Consider the following 18,615-nt stretch of genomic DNA (forward strand, 5'->3'; position numbering starts at 1 on the left):
AGAAATGCTGAATTGAATGCTAAATCTGAGTAAATTGCTTAGAATGCATCTCAGAGAAATAGAAATATGACAGAAAAGTTAAGAGACTTGAAGGACAGGCAAAGAGACCATGTATATTTCTAATAGGTAGAGACTTGTGAGGTAGATACTGGTATAGATTTCATTGAATATCTTAAAAATTGTAGGGGCAAACACTAAAATGATAGAAATAGAATGTATAACTTCTAAACCATAATAGAAAAAACAAGATTAAAGAAAGCTCAGGCTGTTAAATAAAAGATAAGCAAGGAGGGGGACTTCCTAGGTGGCGCAGTGGGTAAGAATCCATCTGCCAATGCAGGGGACACGCGTTTGATCCCTGCCCCAGGAAGATACCACATGCCGCGGAGCAACTAAGCCTGTGCACCACAACTATTGAGCATGTGCTTTAGAGCCCGTGAGCCACAACTACTGAGCCCATGTGCTGCAACCACTGAAGTCCATGTGCCTAGAGCCCATGCTCTGCAACAAGAGAGGCCACCGCAATGAGAAGCCTGCACACCACAATGAAGAGTAGCCCCCACTTGCCGCAACTAGAGAAAGCCTCTGTGCAGCAACAAAGACCCAACACAGCCAATTAAATAAATAAATTAATTAATTAATTAATTTTAAAAAAAGATAAGCAAGGAGGAAAAAAAGCAAAGAGAGAGTATGTCCAGTATATCAGTAATCTTAATACATGCAAATGGATTAAGCATGCCTATTAAAAGATAGAAATTCTTGGATTGGATAGGGGAGGAGGAACAAAATAAAGCAGCCATAGGCTATTAAAGCATAATGACCCAGAAAAGTTGAAAGTAGAGGATGGAAGACATATGAATATATAATAGGCAGGAATTCATTGAAGCAATGTTTATAACAGGAAAAATATGAGGGGGGAAAAGTCCCTAAATATCCATTACGGGAATAGATTTTAAAATTCTGAGACATTGTATATAAAAATAATGGAATAATATTCAGTACTATTAAAATGTATCAGGTTTATACGTATCAGTATGGATAAATCAAGGAACTATATTGAGTGAAAAAAGCAAGTTGCAGAATATGATATTTACACCTTCTTCCTATTGAAACTATCCCTTACCTGGCTTCATTTATTTATTTTTCATACCATTTAAAACTAATACTATTTTATATCATAACAGATCATAAAAGAGGACTCTGTTTCAATTTTGGCTAGGGCTCCTAAAGGCTGAGAACAAAGCAATAGCTATAAAATGGTGTTCAAAAATGTTATTCTAGACCATCTATGTAGCATTTTTGAAGGCAGAAAATGACCAGTTTTGGAATCCTGAACCCATCACGTACCTTAGGCAATAAAGAAAGTTTAAGGTAAAGAAAGAGAGGAGAGAGAATTCCTTTGAATAAAGTGGAAGGGCTGTGGTATTTTCACTTGGAGAATTTAACCTCAGTTCCTGGAGTTGGTGGACACAGAGACCAGACCTGTGCCTGGGAAAGTCTAAAAACAGAGGGTGGCAACTGATGCCACAGGAAGGAGAAGTGGCTGCATTGGGAAGGTTGTTATGCTCAGAGTTTTTCAGGGCAAAGATGTGGGCATAGGGGAGAAAATGCTGACTGGCCTGGAGTTGAATTAAAGGGGTTCGGTTCACAAGGATCCTTGGAAGGGCAGTGGGGTCCCTACAGAGAGAGTGTGTGAAGCAGATTGCCAGAAATTGGAGACTTAGGGTGGGCCTGTAAGCGGCTGGCTGGGAGAGGCCTTGCCAGTGTTGTGGGAACTGCAGATGAGATCTCAAACATGGGAGCTCTCCATGGAACCACAAGAACAGCTCAAGAAAGAGAGTCAGCTTTTGAATATCTGCCAAGTCTAGAGAGCACTGAAACCTGATGAACATAGCATTACAACCGAAATATGGCTTTTCCTTTCCCTTGCTGCTCCTCCTTTTCCCAGTTTCGAACCTGAAAGGGCCGAAGACCAAAGCAAACAAGCAGATGGGGGAAGAGGAGAAGCAAAGGTGGAGAAATAGAAAAGTCCCCAGACATCCCCTTCTCCCACGACAAGCAGCTAGGCTAGACCCCGGCCAGGAAGGGAGCTAAGACTTTTTTGGGCTGCTTTTTACTGAACTATCACATGCATGTAGAAAAGTAGACAGATTACATACATCTGAACAGATTTTCACAGAGAGAACACACCTGTATCTCCAGTATCCAGATCAAGAAACAGAACATTTACCAGAAGCCCCTGTGCCCCTTACCTGTCCCTAGCTGGGACCACCTCTCCAGGGTAGTAATGATACAAGAGAAGAAAAAAAATTTTTTTTGTAATTATAAAAGCAACTTTATTTTTTGTTTCCTATTTTACTTTAAAAAAAAATTCTTAGTTGAAATAATTTCAAAACTACAGAAAAGTTTCAACATAGTACAAAGACTTTTCTCATCCCTTTCACCCAGATTGCTTAACTGTTAATATTTTACACTTAATGGAAAGATTCATGTCAACTTTAAGATGGTAGTTTCTTCTAGAAACAGAAGGAAGGGAATGAAGGGTGAAGGGTGTAAGGAGACTTGAACTTCACGATGTTTCATTATTTTATATGAAATGGCAAAATATTAACCTTTTTTCATTATAAATAGTGAGTTACTCTACCTTTTTATGTGTTTGAAGTTTTAAAAAATTCTTCAAACAAGAGAGGGTTTGAGTTTTACCATCCAGAAAGTAGGGAGCTGTTGAAGTGTGCTTTTTATTGTTGAAATAAATATGTCTTTATGACTTCTCTGCTCTCTGTCCTTGCCTATGAATTAAGATACTTAAGTGAGCTATAGGGTTGATTCACCTCAGCATCATTTTTCTTTTCTTCCCCTCCTTATTGCCTCTCAGTGCTAAGTGCCCAGTGGTGTCTGACATGGTAAGATTAAAACTTGCACTTTTCCTAATAGATGTAACTCGCTTCCTGATTTGCAGTAAGCAGGAGCTGCTTTTAAGCAATTACCCATCATTTGGGGCCATCACACATACTGTGCTTTGGTTCAGGTCATAATCAATAATGCATATGTCAATAGGAGCCCCATTAGCTCAGGTGAAGGCAGATGTCTTTCTAATGAAAATGTTCCATTTTCCAAATGACTTTTCTTTTTCCCAGAGAGTTGTGGTTATAGAAGACATAAAAAGATGGAAAACTATGTTGGAGCTTCCTGATCAAACCAAAGAGAATCTAGTTGAAGCTTTACGAGAATTAAAGAAGAAAATACCCTCCAAGGAAGTGTTAAAATCAACAAGGATAGGTATGTTCCTTCCAAATTTATGACAAATGCTTATATTTTGTCTCCTTTCTCCTTTCCTCCCTCCCACAAACATTAAGTTATCTATCATATCAGTGCTTCTCAAACTATCTGTGGTGAGAGACCATTGTTTAAAAAATTCTCCATTGGTTGCAAATTGATACTTTTATAATATAATAAAAATTACCAGAAAATTGAAATTAAAATATACAAAATGCAAGCTTTTGTACATATACTTAAAAAAAATTAGATTCAACAGACATAGGAGGACTTTGTCAAACTGCTATAAAAGTTTTAAATGCTTACTTCAGTTTCTGTACGTACTGCATGAACTGGTAACTGGCATGGTCTGTGGATAACATTTTGAGTGTGCCTGATGTGGGGTGTGCAGAAATGAAGAAATGATTTGTGACCTCAAGGAATTTAGGGTTTGGTGGAGAAACAATCAGGTAGACAAATGGAAATAGTAAAATAGTATAGGTTAAAAATAAAAACATATAAATAGTGTCCACAGTACCATTCTGATCTGTACAAGGTATATGCTGGCACAGAGGACAGAGCAGTCTTACATCTGGGGAATTCAGAAAAAGCTCCATAGAAGAGGTGACATTTCACTTGAATGTTGGCTTTTCTATCTTGAGTAGAAATAACTTCCAAAGCATTGTTTGTAAAAACAAAATAATAGCAGCGTTTGCTCCCACGTCATTTATTACAGCATTGGAGATATTTTGAGAGGTAAGTCAGGAGCTACACTGAATTACCATTTTAGTACAGTACACAACTGTGAATAATATGCGAGGGAGGGCCAGCATGTGTTCCTCAAGCTGCTCCCAGATCCCCAGGGAGTCCAGGGTAGTCATTCACAGCTGCTGTTCTTGCCCTCACCAGTGCAGCCATTGCCTTCTCTGCCTCCCCTTGACCTCCTGTTCATGAGAAGCAGGAGAGAGAGCAGCTTCAGACTGGTGCTAACAGCTGGCGAGAGCTGAGTGAAATTCCCCAGAGGTTCCCCCAAGAGTCTTGAGGGTTGCACCCCTGTAATATAAACCAGAATCTGAGAAAATTAGATGCTTAAAGAACATAAAACCCTATCATTATAGCCAAGGAGAGTCTCCCATCTGCTGCTGGATTTTCTCTTTATAGGTTGTGGTCACTAGAGGGCAGTAAGACCATTCATATGAGCAGATAAGGTATTTCCACCAGTAGAGGGTACTAGTGGTTAATATTTTATGACATATGTACATGTACATATCTGTATGTATATGTTCATATTTAGGCACACCACAAATACCACTTATAACTAGATCATAAATATCAATGTAATAGGTTGGAATTGTCCTACAAATACAGAACAGATGACAGTTTTTAAAAAATCATTTCTGTTTGTCCTTTGACTGTAATTATGAGTATGCTTTCAAGAACGGGTGTGTCTGATGTTCAGAGATTCAATTCAGGGATCATAATGAAACCACAACAAGGGGGTATGACTTAAGAGGAGCTGGCAACCACCCAGCTTTTGAGTCTTGACCCTATCCCCAGCCTTGCCTAAACCTGAGCTTGTGTGGAGTATAAGGGTTCCTTGGTTCCTTTGTAGTTGTGTCAGTTGCTAGCTGAAGATTCATTTGGATCATTGCCTGAGAATGTTTACATTCTCCCACCTTTCGCCTTCTGCCTGTCCCTATCCTGTGGGCTGTAAGGGACAAATATTTACTGAGTACCTTCTTCGTGCTAGGAACTGTGCTGGCATAATGATGAAGGAGACAGATATTGTCCCCACCTTTTTGGAGCCTGCAGTCTAATAGAAGGACAGACAATTTAGCAAGACTTTATCATACAATGCGATGAGTGCTCTGATGATGAGAAGAAGTTAGCCCAAGGAGTATATGTGTTGGTAGTAGAGAAGATGTTAAAGAATGTGTCAAGCAGGGGTATATCATGTGAGCTGTACAGAGGGCTGGAGGTGGGAGAGAGCACGGTGCATTGCAGAAACTAAAAGACGTTTGGTGTAGTTGAACTGCAATAAGCTGTAGAGAGTCTGGACCAGATGGAGAAGACTCTTTGTAAGCCATTCAAAATTGTTTGGTCTTAGCATGTGTATTAGTTACCCATCCCTGTGTAAAAAATACCACCAAGTTTAGCAGCTTAAGTATTTGTTATCTCACACAGGTTTTCTGAGGGTCAGGAATCTGGTGCTTATCTGGGTGCTTCTGGCTCACGGTCTCTTACGAGGTTATAGTCAAGCTGTTGGCTGGGTCTGTAGTCATCTGAAAGCTTGACCAGGGCTTGGAGATTTGCTCCTAATGGCTCACTTATGGGATTGCTGGTAGGAGGCCTCAGTTTCTCATCACCTGGGCCTCTCCATAGGGCTGCTCATGACATGGCAGCTGACTTTCCCCAGAATAAGTGATCCAAGAGAGAATAACCAAGATGGAAATCATAGCGTCTTTTATTATCTAAACTTGAAAGTGACATACCATTACTTCTGTTATATTCTGTGGATCACACAGACCAATCTGGGTACAATTGGGAGACAACTACACATGGGTTATGAATACCAAGAGGCAAGGATCATTGGGGGCTGTCTTGTAGACTGGCTATCACAGCATGTATTTTTTTTTAAATTTAACCTAGGTATATTCTGCTTCAAGGAACTGCAGATTTATGTTCATTTGTAAAAGTTTTACAGCTATTATCTCTTCAAAAACACCTCTCTTTCATTCTATTTCTTCATCCTGGGATTCTACAGTTAGAAATATGTTAGACCTTTTATATTCCATGCCCCTTAGCTCATATGTCTCCTTGTCTCTCAAAAAATTTTGGGCAATTTCTTTAGGTGTATATCTTCCAAGTCACTAATTCTCTTTTCAGTTGATTCTAATTTGCTATTTCACCCATTCTTTGAGTTCTTTCTTTCAGAAACTATTTTTTTATTTTTACAAGTTTTCTTTTCCCCCCTAAATCTGTCTCTCTTAAATGTTATTTGTACATACTTGTGATTGTGCCTTTTATTTCTTCAAACACTTAGTGTATAGTTCTTCTGTAGTCATCTGACTGTTGTAGTATTTGTAGTCCTTGGGGGTTTAAATCCGTTGTTCATTGTTTCTGCTGACTCTCAGGGTGTTTGCCTTCCCATGTGCTTATTAACTTTTTTTTTTTTTCCGGTCATGCCACGCAACTTGCAGGAGTCTTAGTTCCCCAACCAGAGATTGAGCCTGGGCCCTCAGCAATGAAAGTGTGGAGTCCTAACCACTAGATTGCTGGGGAATTCTCTGCTTGTTGATTTTTAATTGTGAGCTCATTATTTTCTTTCAATCTGTGGGAATTCTGTGGGGCTAAACTGGAGAAGTTTCCCCGTAGAGGGGATTAGCTTCTTTTATTTTGTTTGTTTGTGCCAGTAGTCAAGGGCCACTTCTGATATGAAATACTTTAGCACACCCCTCAGGGATCCCAGCTCAGAATCAGAGTCCAAGGATTAGGTCTCCCACTTCACCACTGACCCAAAGCTAAGTATTTCAGTAGTGTTGCTATTAACATCAGCCCTTAGGATAACCCCACCCCTTTAGCTCTGCTTTTTTTTTGAGGTGATTTTAATCCAGAATCTAGTTGTATTGCAGTGAAAGGGTAGCTTTAGTTCACAACAAAGCCTGAGATCCTAAAGATAATAAATGGTTGTTATTGAAGGGTTCTTGAATTCAAATTTGCATTTTAGAAAAATCTGTCTGCCATATGGGAAAAGTGTTGGAGAAAAGCAAGTCTAGAGGCCGGAAGCCCAGTTAGGAAGCTACTAAAACATCTAGATGAGAAATGAGGGTGGCCTGGAAGGGGTAGTAGTCATGAGGATGGAGAAATGTGGTTGGAATCAAGAGACATAATTGTAATAGCATCCAGTGAACCTAGAAGTTGATTGGAAGTTGGGAATGAAGATAAAAGAGTGAAGGCTGAGGCCCAGATTTCTGATACGGACAAGCAGATGGATGGAAGTACTACTCAGTAAGATAGGAGATAGCAGGTTTGGAGGTGGGGGGAATAATAAGTTCAGTTTTAGACTTATTGTGTTTGACATATTGTGGGACATCCAAGAGGAAATGTCCAACAGAATGTTGGAGATACAAGGCTAAAGCTAAGGCGGGACTGTAATATATACTTGAGAGTCATCATCAGCATATAGTTAGAAACAGAGGTAATTGCCCAGGGAGAGTATGTAGAAAAGCAAAGAGCCAAGTCCCAAATCCTGATGCACACCAATATATAAGAGGCTTGTAGGAGATGGGGAAGGTGTGACCAGGGAAACAGGAGAGAACGCTGTCATGGCATGGGAAGGAGGGCTTCTAAGGGGATTCATCAGCAGTGTCCATTGTTTGCAGAGGGCCAAAGAAGCTAATTCTTAAAAAGTGCACATTGGATTTTGCAGAGTAAGGTCATTAATGATTTTGGAAAGGACAGTTTCAAAGGCAAGGTTAAGAGCAGAAGTTTGAGGAGTGAGGAGGAGGTAAGGAAATGAACTGTAAAAATAGAAAACTCTTTCAAGAAGTTTGGTATTGAAAGGAGAGAGGCGGCAATATCAGAAAGGAATGTGGAATTGAAGAAAATTCTAATTTTTTTTTTAATTAATTTACTTGTCTGCACTGGGTCTTCGTTGCTGCGCATGGGCTTCCTCTAGTTGTGGCAAGCAGGGACTACTCTTCATCGTGGTGCATGGGCTTCTCAGTGCAGTGGTTTCTCTTGTTGCTGAGCACAGGCTCCAGACGCGTGGGCTCAGTAGTTGTGGTGCATGGGCTTAGTTGCTCTTCAGCATGTGGGATCTTTCCCAAGCAGGGATCAAACCCAGGTCCCCTGCATTGGCAGGCGAATTCTTACCTACTGCACCACCAGGGAAGTCCCTCTAATTTTTAAAATAGGAGAGAATCTAACCTGTTGAGTGACAAATTCATAGGGAGATCTTATCAGGGAGAATGGACCAGACTTTGCAAGGATTGACTCTGGAGATGAGGGGGCCAAGATGCCTCTCATTTTGTTGTCACCCTTACCCCCTTTACTGGCTCTTTCTTTCTGCCTTCAGATACACTTAAATCTTCTCCTTTAATTGTCTGCCATCTTTTCCAGACACTTCGTTTCACTTCTTCCTTTTGTAGCCAAGTTCCTTTAAATATGATTAAGAATCACAACTCCCATTTCTGCCCCTTCCACTCCTTCATTAAATTATTTCCATGCTGGCTTCTCCCAGAACCAGTATTCTTCTCTCTCAGGACACAAGTGATTTCATTCTATCCAAATCCAATAGAACTTGTCTCAGTTCTCATCTTCCCAGAACTGCGAATTTAAGACCATTGATTACTCACTTTTCTGTCAACATAAATGACAGTGAACTTGTTGCCAGTTCTTTATCTACTTTTTAAATGTTTATTTCCTTCAAGCCCTTATCTGAGTTTGTAATTACTTATTTAATTATTTACTTAGTTATTTTTTATTTACTCTACAGGGACTCTGTGCCAGCAAGACCATGCAGTATATTTTATTCACCAGTGCATTTCAGGCATTAGTGTGGCATATAGCAGATGCTCAGGATACATTCGTCAAATGCATGAAAATGACAAGGTCAAACAAGATTTTCTCTATGGTGCTTTCTGTATTCCTGTTTCTTGCCTTTCTCTGTTTCTTCGGTCCTTGTCCCCTGTCCTCTCACAGTGGGTACTTTTCCATAAAGCTTAGACCTCAGTCTTTGGCTGCTGCTTTAGAGCACTTAGCCAGAGAGGCTGTCCACTTCTCCAGCCTAACCGAGGCCTTAATTCAGACAACTCCTGGGTATGCATCTCCCGTCGTGATCCATTTCTGAATTCTAGATTTTTAGAAAGACTGTTTCAATTTACATTGCTACCATTTTCTTAAAATCTTACTAATTTAATAGGTAAAAATAGCATCTTGTTTTCATCTGCTGTATGGAATAGACTGCTTTCTATTTGTTTATTGGCACTTTGTCCTTTTTTTGTGAATTGTGTTCTTTGTCCATTTACTGTTGAGATCTTATAGTTTTTGTTTCTGTTTCTGAACTTTATAAATATCAATGTCATAAACTTTTAAATCCTTTTAGCTACCTCAATTTATAAACAAGGAAATTCAGCCTCAGAGAGGTGAAGGGACTTATCCAGGGCCACATAGTGAGTTAGCACCAGAGATGTAAAGAGAACCCAGGTCTTCTGGGACAGTGTTCTTTCTTGTTTAGCAGACTGCCATTGTGCCCTGGATCCCAGCCATATGTGCCTTTATTTTATTGGACCATCTCTATGGGTTCTGCCATCTGCTCAAGCTCACCTCTTTTATATCAGAATTTAGTGCATTTTCTTGTGTACTTCAAGTGGGAGTTTTTTCCTAGTATTTTCATTTTAGTTAGTGTTTGCTCCGACATAAACTCTTTAGGTGCAAGTGTCCAGCAGGCAATTGGAGATGTAGGACTGAAGCTCAGATGAGAGATTTAGACTAAAAATATGTACTTGGAAGACATTTGCCTGGAAGCATTTGCTTAAAATCACTTAAGTGGATGAATTCTCTGAGTAAAAGAAAAGATTAAAGGCTGAAGGATTGAACCAGGGAGAATATCCGTGGTAGGGGAATGGGAAGAGGAAGAGGAGCCGGTGAGTGGCAGATGGAGTGTATTGAGAGAGAGGAAGAGAACCAGGGCAGTGACACATGGGCTAAAGAGGAGTGTGTTTTGAGAGGCTGAGAAAGTGAGAGGCCTCACTGTTCTCAAGTGGTCTGAGAAGCTGAGGGCCAGCTGGGCAAAAGCCTTTGGATCTGGCACCTAATGGGGCCTCTGTGACTGAATACCTGTATTATAAGGGAAACCCGTGCACCGGGGGTATCGAGTAAATGGCTGATGAAACAGTGGAGTTAGGCCCTGCACTCAAACTGGTAGGCAAGCATGCTCCACTTCTGCAGCACTGTAAATATAAACATTCTGGGAGCAGTTTTAAGTCTATCATATTGATCTGATTTTCATTTATAATTGATTAATGACAAAACCCCCTATACTTACAAAGTACTTTCACCTCTATGATTTCATTTGATCCATGTAACAATTCTATAAGGTAAATATTATTATTTTCTCATTTTACAAATGAGAACACTGAGGCTTAGAGAGTTTACAGTAACTTGCCCCAGGTTGGGAAACCAAATAATAAGCGACAAAGCTAGGATGGATGTATGCCATGTCATGCCACCTCCTGAAACCCAAAGATGTACCCTTGTCCACGGCAAGCTCTTACTTGTCCTTTAAGACCCAGATGAAACATAATCTTTTTGGTGAAGCTAAAATGTTTGTTGAATGAATAAATGAATTAGTGAGTAAGTGAATGAATGGGTATGTGATTAACTTGCCCCAGTCCACGGGATAAGTTAGTGGCAAGGAACTTGCAAATGGCCTTCTATTCTCAGGTTGTCCCATAGATTCCCATTGCTTTGGCAGTCCTGAACTTCTGATAAGCTCCTGTGTTCCTTATCTATGGGTCGTGCCATAACAAATTGCCAGAAAATTAGTGGTTTAAAAAACACAGATTTAGGGCTTCCCTGGTGGCACAGTGGTTAAGAATCTGCCTGCTAATGCAGGGGACACGGGTTCGATCCCTGCTCCAGGAAGATCTCACATGCCACGGAGCAGCTAAGCCTGTGCACCACAACTATTGAGCATGTGCTTTAGAGCCCATGAGCCACAACTATTGAGCCCATGTGCTGCACCTACTGAAGCCCACACGCCTAGAGCCCGTGCTCCACAACAAAAGAAGCCACGGCAATGAGGAGCCCATGCACCACAACGAAGAGTAGCCCCCACTCACCGCAACTAAAGAAAGCCCACGCACAGCAAAAAAGACCCAACACAGCCAATAAAATAAATAAATTTATAAAAAACAAAAACAAAAAAACCCCCATAGATTTATCATCTTACATTTCTATAGGTTAGAAGTTCAGTACAGGTCTCACTCAGTGAGCTAAAATCAAGGTGTTGGCAAGGCTACATTCCTTTCTGGAGACTCTAGGGGAGAATCTGTTTACTTGCCTTTTCTAGTTTCTAAAAGCCACCTGCATTCTGTGGCTTATGATTCTCTTCCTCCATCTTCAGAGCTGGCAGTGGTGGGTCGGTTCTTCTCATACCTCATCTCTCTGACCCACTCTTTTGTCTCTTCTGCCTTTAAGGACTCATGTGATTAGATTGGACCCACCTAGGTGATCCAGGCTCATCTCCCCATCTCGGGGTCCTTAACCTTAATCATATCTGCAAAGTCCCTTTTTCCATGTAAGGTAACGTATTCACAGGTTCTGAGGATTAGGGCATGGATCTCTTTGGGGACTGCTATTTTGCCTACCACAGCCCTCCAATTATGCTGTGCTCTTTCAAGTTCTGTGCTTTTGTTCACTCTACTGCTTGTCTAAGACTCAGGACAAGAATTGCCTCTTTCATGGTATTCCCTGGCCCATTTGCCAGCCAGATTGACTCCTCTGTCCTTTTGCCCTCCCTTGGGTTTCCCCTTCAGTAGTATCTTAGGACCTGTAACATTTTGGTGCACTTGTTTTTGTTTAGGTGTTTTCTCCTATGTTTAGACCTACCTGGAGCTCCTTGAGTAAAGGGCTGTGTCTTGTTCAACATTCTATCCCAAGGTCTAGCACAGGGCCTGGTACTTACTAAGTATTTGATAATGTTTGTTAAATGAGCAAAAGACTGCTTCCTGCAGGGAATTTGTCTTAAAAATGTGCTGGGATGCAGAAACTCTGTGCTTTTAAACCCGGGGGACTTGACCTAGATCATAAGACCAGTCAGTGGCCCTGCTTGCTTTCAAACATAAACTTCATGGAGCAAATAATGACTTTTTGCAGATCATTAACTTCCTTGATGTAGCTACTGACCATCTTGTGACCTTGGAGAAAGTTCATGGAGCCTCATTTTTTTCATCTGAATCAGGAGGAGGTAGGACTGTATGATCACTAGAGGCAACAATATAGGGTTAATACTTGAGCTCTGGAGCCAAACTGCCTACGTTTGAAACTTGGCCCTGCTTCTTACTTGCCATGTCCCGCACAAGTTCCTTAACCTCTTAGTTCCCCAAGTTCTTTACATATCAAATGGGGAATCAATAGCAACTACCTCACAGGGTTTTTCTGAGAATTTATTGACTTAAATGTAAAGCCTTCAGTGCAGTGGCTATCATTCTTATCACAAAATTCCCTTTTTGATCTAAAGTTTATCATTTTGTCTTGTTTTTTATAGAAGAGGGTTCCCTAGGCCTTCTTTCTTCTCTTTTCCTGCCCCAGATGAATGCCCTCCCTGCTGTCACTCTTCCCTCTGTCACCCTCTTACCGGCAAAGCTTGCATCCCCCAGGTCTCCTTATAGCCCTGCCCTTCTTGGGGTGGTTTCCCTGGTGTTGGGAGAGCCTCCTGACCAGTCTAGGTGGGGCTCCTGCCGGAGTACCTGAGGTGTACTGCCCCCTGCAGGCCAAGAGCAGTGACTCCCTTGGCCTGGCCTGAGAGTCGAAGTCTTCTGCCCTTTGGCCACCTCTCAGGACCTGTGCTCTGATTTAGGAATATCATGAAGGTGAACAACATCATCTCAACAGAACTTTATTGAACACTCCCTGTGTGCCAGTCCCTAGTAACAGAGAAGGACAGGGTGTTGGGGGGTGAAGTGTGTAGGCTCTGGGGTCAGGCTGCTGTGCTCAGATCTTGGCTTCCATGCTTACTAGCTGTGAGGCCCAGGGCAAGTTGCTTTGCTGAGCTTTAGTTTCTCATTTGTAAAAAGAGATATAATAATAGTACTTACTTCATTGTTTAGTTACAAAAATTAAATGAGATAATTCCTATAAAATCTGGAGTAGTAAGCAGGAAGAATTCTTAGCAATGGTAAGAATTAGAAACTTTTCATTCAGTTCTTTACAGTATAGTTCCATTATTTTGTTTGCAATTATGTGATTTTCCCAATCAACTGCATCCATATTCAGATGTTAGTACAAAGCCCATTTGAAAGCCAAATGTCAGCTTTTTTTTTTTAATGTAACTGTTTGATTCAGTTCAGCAAACATTTCTCGATTGTTCCGTGGTAGGCACTATCGTGGGAGCTGGGAGTGTGTCTTGGAGTAAGCAGTACGGTGTGGGGTTCTGCCCCCAAGATGTTTACGTCAAGTTTAGAGGGAAAAGAGGGCATTTAAACCTTCTAGGCAGAGGGAACAATGTGAGCTAAGGTACAGAAATGTAAGAAGGCCAGACTGCCTGACCCCAAACAAGGACATGCAAACTGCTCTCTATGGCTAGACCTTAGCACCTGGAGGCCAAGGGGTAGGAGGGCTGGGACTGAGGAGAGGGAGGAAAGAGAGAGACATGGTGAGAGGTATGGCCAAAGAGCTTCCAGGCCATCGAGGGCTTGAATCTATACTTGGAAATTAATTTGAGGATAGAGGAGAGAGCCATTGATGGGCTTCCAGTAAAGGAATGATGTGATCAAATTGTGTTTTTAAAAGGTTAATCTGACTTTAGTATAGAGGATGAATTGGAGAATGCCGGTCTGGGGACGAAGATTGGTTAGTAAGTCATTGCTGTAGACCTGTGGAGAGGTGATGAGGACCTGAATCAGGGCAGTAGTGAGAATAAAGAGGCAAATGAGGAAAAGGAAAAGATATAAGAACTATTAAGGAGCCTAGTGACTTCCTGGTGGTCCAGTGGTTAGGACTTCGCCTTCCAGTGCAGGGAGTGTAGGTTCCATCCCTGGTCTGGGAGCTAAGATCCCACATGCCTCAGAGCCAAAAAACCAAAACATGAAACAGAGGCAATATTGTAACAAATTCAATAAAGACTTTAAAAAATGGTCCAAATCAAAAAAAAAAATCTTAAAAAAAATATTAAGGAGCGTAAAATGATGGGTGAATGCTAGTGCTATGTGTGACAAGAAATACAGGAGCAGGGGCTAAGGGGGATAATAATGAGATCCATTGTCCATTTTAGAAATGCTGAGCTAGAGATGCTTGCAAAATAAGCAGGTGGAGATGTCCAGGAGGAGACTGGATGTTTGCGTGTGGTGCTCATGAGAGCCTTGTTGCTAGGGATACATATTTGGGAGTCATCTGCTTGCAGATGGTAGTTGGACTACAGGAGTGGCAAGATTACTCAGGGAAAACAGGTGAAGAAAGAAGAGAAGAGGCCAAGGACAATGCCCCAGCTGGATTCACAGGTAATTAAAGACGGGCAAGGCATATACAGCCAGCAGAAGAGGTGGAGAAGGAAGAGGAGAATCAGTAATAAGCGGTATCTCAAAAAGCAGTGGAAGAGAATATTTCAGAAGGAAGAAGGCAGCAGTGTCAGATGCCACAGAGGTATCAAGTAACGTCATGATGGAAAAGGTCCATTGGATTCAACAAGTAGAAGGACTCTCTGAGGGACTTCTGCATCTTCATTTCTCATATATAAAGCTGAATCAACAGTGCCTTTTTTGGGGAGAGAAAAGGATAGGATGGGGAACACATGAAGGGAAGGATCTCTATTCCAAAGAAATCCCTGAATGCACCTCTAGTGTAGCATATCCTGCACTGCTAGGATTGCTTACAGGTTGAGCCAGCCCATGAGATTGTGAGCCGAGCTGCGTAGATACAGTCCCACTACTCAGAGGAGACCCTTGTTAATAATTTCATTATAAATTCTTTTAGACTCTTTTTCTCTGCGTATAAACAAATGTGTTTATATACATACACAAATGTAATTTTAAAAATAAATATTGGTTTATACTGTGCATGCTCTTCTGAGAACCTGAGTAAAGTAATCATCTTTCCATGTTACTACACATAGAGCTGTTGCAGTCTTTAATGGCTGCCAAGTATTCATTGTTTGAATGGACTATAATTCATTTAACAAATTGGACCCTTAATGGTGAGCTTGTAGGTTGTTTTTAGGTTTTTGCTGCTGTACACAGTACTGCAATGAATATTTTTGTACATTAATCTTTGCACACTTTGGCAGGGTGAGTGTAGGTTAAATTCCAGGGACTGTCTCTTTCTCATCTCTGTACCCTCAGCACCAGGCATTAAGTAGGTGCTCAGTAAAAGTATTAAAATGCCCTGAATTTAGCTCTTTGAGGTCCTGCAATGTCTCCTTTATCTTTGTATTTTTAGTATCCACAACAGGGACCAACAGCACAAAAAATTGTTTTCTGAATGAATAATCTCAAGGATATGGAGAACTACCCAGAGAAGGAAAATGCTGAGTAGCGACTTCAGCTTTTAAGTGGCATGTGTTTCAGAAGCACCTCACTAAGCATCGCCAGCTAGGAAGCACCTTGAGACATTTCTAACAAGGGTTCTGCATTCTTCCCCTCCCCCCTCCTCCTTGTGATGAGGGTTGATGTATTTGTTTCCCTAGGCAGTAGAAAGACTAGATAAAAATTCTTGGCAGGTAATTGGTTAGAGAGAGAAGTTAAGACTCTTGTCTTCCCTTCGAAGTTACATTTCTTTCTCACCTCCAGATGCTGTTCACAGAACCTTTAAACCAAGGACAGCTTCTTGTTTAGCCCCACATGACTAGTGCCCAGTGTAGTACTAGGCCTTCAGTCAACGTGTGGGGAGTAAATAACTCAAGCAAGTGTTGAGCTATGCAGTTGGCCTGATCTGAGACATTTTCTAAATGTTTTGACTCTTTTCCCAAACTTGAATTCTTTTCTATTTCCTTTTGTTCATTGATGCCTCTTTTATTATATATTAAATTTTATATACAATAGGGTTTGTTCCTCAGCTTCATTTTTTTATTCCATAGGTCTATCCATCTGTTTTTTTGGTGCCAGTCCACATAATTTTAGTTGCTTTATAATATGTTCTAATGTCTTATAAGGCCAGTTATACCTCATAATTCCTCCTTTTCAAAATAGTATTTTATTTGCTTACCCATTTGTTTTTCTAAAATAAGGCTAAAGCTATTTGGATGTATTCTGATAAGAGCAACCTATTGAGATTTTTTTATCATAATTACATTAAATCTACAAATTAATTTCTATATTGACATCTTTGTACTGGTCTTTCCATCATATAATATGGTATATTTTCCGCTTTCATTCAAATTTTCTGTTATATATTTTAGTAAAAACATATGTATTTCTTCATCAGGGTTTCTTCATTCCCTAACATTTACCGAACATCTGCGTTCCTGACCCCCATCTCCTGCCACTGTGCTTTCTGCTGGGGATACAGAGCTGAACGTGTCACAGCTCTAGCCCTCAAGGAACTCTGTCTGGTGGGCAAGAGAGATAACTGATCAGATAATTACAACTAATTATAATAGTTATTGTGATGAAAAGGAGGACGAGGTGCTAAGGAAGCACAGAGGAGAGGTATCGGCCAAGACTGAGGGTTATTACGGAAGACTTCTTGGAGGAGGGGACTCCTAAAACTCATTCTTAAAGGCAGTATGGAAGTTAACCAGATGAAGAGAGAAGAAAGACTATTCCAGGCAGACAAAGTGCTCACTTGAGTATATGTTCAAAAATAAAGAGGTGAGAAAAATACTGAAGTGTCTTAGGCGCTGTAAGTAGCTGGAGTATCAGATGACAGTGGGATAATAGCTGGAAATGAAGCTAGGAAGTAGATGGGAGGGAGGCACATTGTGAAGGTAATTGTGTGACAAAATAAAAATTTGGATATAGGATTGAAAGATTTAAGTGGGGGAGTATAATGGTCACATTAATGTTTTAGAAAAAATATTACCCCTGAAAGAGAAAATAATAAAGTTAAAGGCCGCTCTGGCTGCAGTGTGGAAGATGGCATTAAGGGTTCCAGACTTCAGCTGAGAGGCCAGTCAGACTGCTGGGGTGGTTGGAGGCGACATGCCCTAAGGCAAGGGCAGAGGTGATGGGGATGGAGTTCAGGAGTGGTTCCAGAGCTACTGAGGAGATAGGCACATACACAAACAGCACATGGGCACACACAACCCCCTCTTGTTAATGTATTACTAAGTGGTTTGTGGTTTATGGTTTTTACTAGTTTAAGCATGATTTTCCCCCTAGTATGTATATTCTGACTGGTTATTGCTGACATAAAAAAGCTATTTCTTTTTTAAAAATATACCTAGCTTGTATTCTTCTACTTTTTGAACTTTAATTCTAAGTGTTTACTCGATTTCTTTTGCTTTTCTACGTGTTTATTTTTGTCTAAGTACTTTTGCCATATGATCTTTTTTGACCCTTTCCCTCTTTTTCCATTTTTATTATGAAAATCTCAAACATTCACAGAAATAAAGGGAATAATACAAACCCCCATCGGCCTTTCGCCTACATTCAATAACTGTTAAGATTTGGTCCCGTTCACTTTATTTTTCCCTTTTCTGTGTTTTTGTGTTACTCAGGTATTTTAAAGCAGAATCTCAGACCTTTTGTCATCTCAGCTCTGTGTACTTGAGGAAGCATCTCTAAAAACATGGATGTTTTCCTACATAGCCCCAGTGCCATCATCATGCTTAGCAAAATCAACAGTAATTCCTTGATATGATTGAATAACCAGTGTATATTCGTATTCCTTGTTTATCTCAAAATATATTTTAATTGGTTTATTCCAATCAGGATTTTAATCAGCAATCCGTAACCTTACTCCCTTTTTTAAAAAATGCCATCGATAATTAAAGAAACCAGGTCTGTTGTCCTGTAGAATGTCCCACATTCTGGATTTGTCTCTCATACTACAATTTAACTTATTCCTCTGTGTCTCATATTTTCTATAAACTGGAAGTTAACTTCGAATGTCTAGTTAGTTGGGTTGTGGTTCATCTTTTCCTTGCGAGGAGGGTGCAAGACTACTTCATAGGTAGGACTGTGAAGTGCTACCTCTATCTGATAGTCCCACTCTTAGGGATGCTAAGATTGATGAGTGGAGGTGATGACACCTCATCCTTCCATCGTAAATTTCCCCATCAACTTTTCATCGACTGAGTTCATCCACTGTTGATTGTCACCTGAATGAATTATTTCATCATGGGCCACAAAATTTTTTAAAATTCTGTCAGTTTTATCATATTTATTAGCTAAATAAAGAATATTATTTCAATAGCTAGGACTGTTTGGTTGTCCTGAAATATAATATGTACTGAAAAGATAAGATAAATGATTAATTCATTTTCTTTTATTGCAATTTTTGGATTAAGGAGTTGGTACCTTAGCTGTTCTGTTTTAAGTATCTATTGATCACGCTTCTGTTTTATGACTTATTGCATTGGCTAGGCCAGTGATCCTCCCCCAGTGATTATCTTGTTATCTCAGCCTTTGAGAAACAGGTCTTGATTTGCACAAGAGCCTTTCCATCCTTAGGTATGTGAATGACTTGGTAAGTGCCACACAT

General features: G+C 40.5%; 1 protein-coding gene across 6 annotated transcripts in view; it reads left to right on the plus strand.

The window, feature by feature from the left end:
* Nucleotides 1-18,615, plus strand: part of TCEANC2 (transcription elongation factor A N-terminal and central domain containing 2) — a 40,866-nt gene that overhangs the window by 11,504 nt on the left and 10,747 nt on the right. For all 6 annotated transcript variants that reach the window (XM_057711661.1, XM_057711686.1, XM_057711651.1 and 3 more), the window contains exon 3: nucleotides 3,138-3,279. In XM_057711661.1, coding sequence (XP_057567644.1) covers nucleotides 3,138-3,279 — 142 coding nt within the window. The remainder of the gene's footprint in view (nucleotides 1-3,137; nucleotides 3,280-18,615) is intronic.

The sequence above is a fragment of the Hippopotamus amphibius genome, chromosome 1 (genome assembly GCF_030028045.1).
Source record: "Hippopotamus amphibius kiboko isolate mHipAmp2 chromosome 1, mHipAmp2.hap2, whole genome shotgun sequence".
NCBI classification, from domain to species: Eukaryota; Metazoa; Chordata; class Mammalia; order Artiodactyla; family Hippopotamidae; genus Hippopotamus; species Hippopotamus amphibius.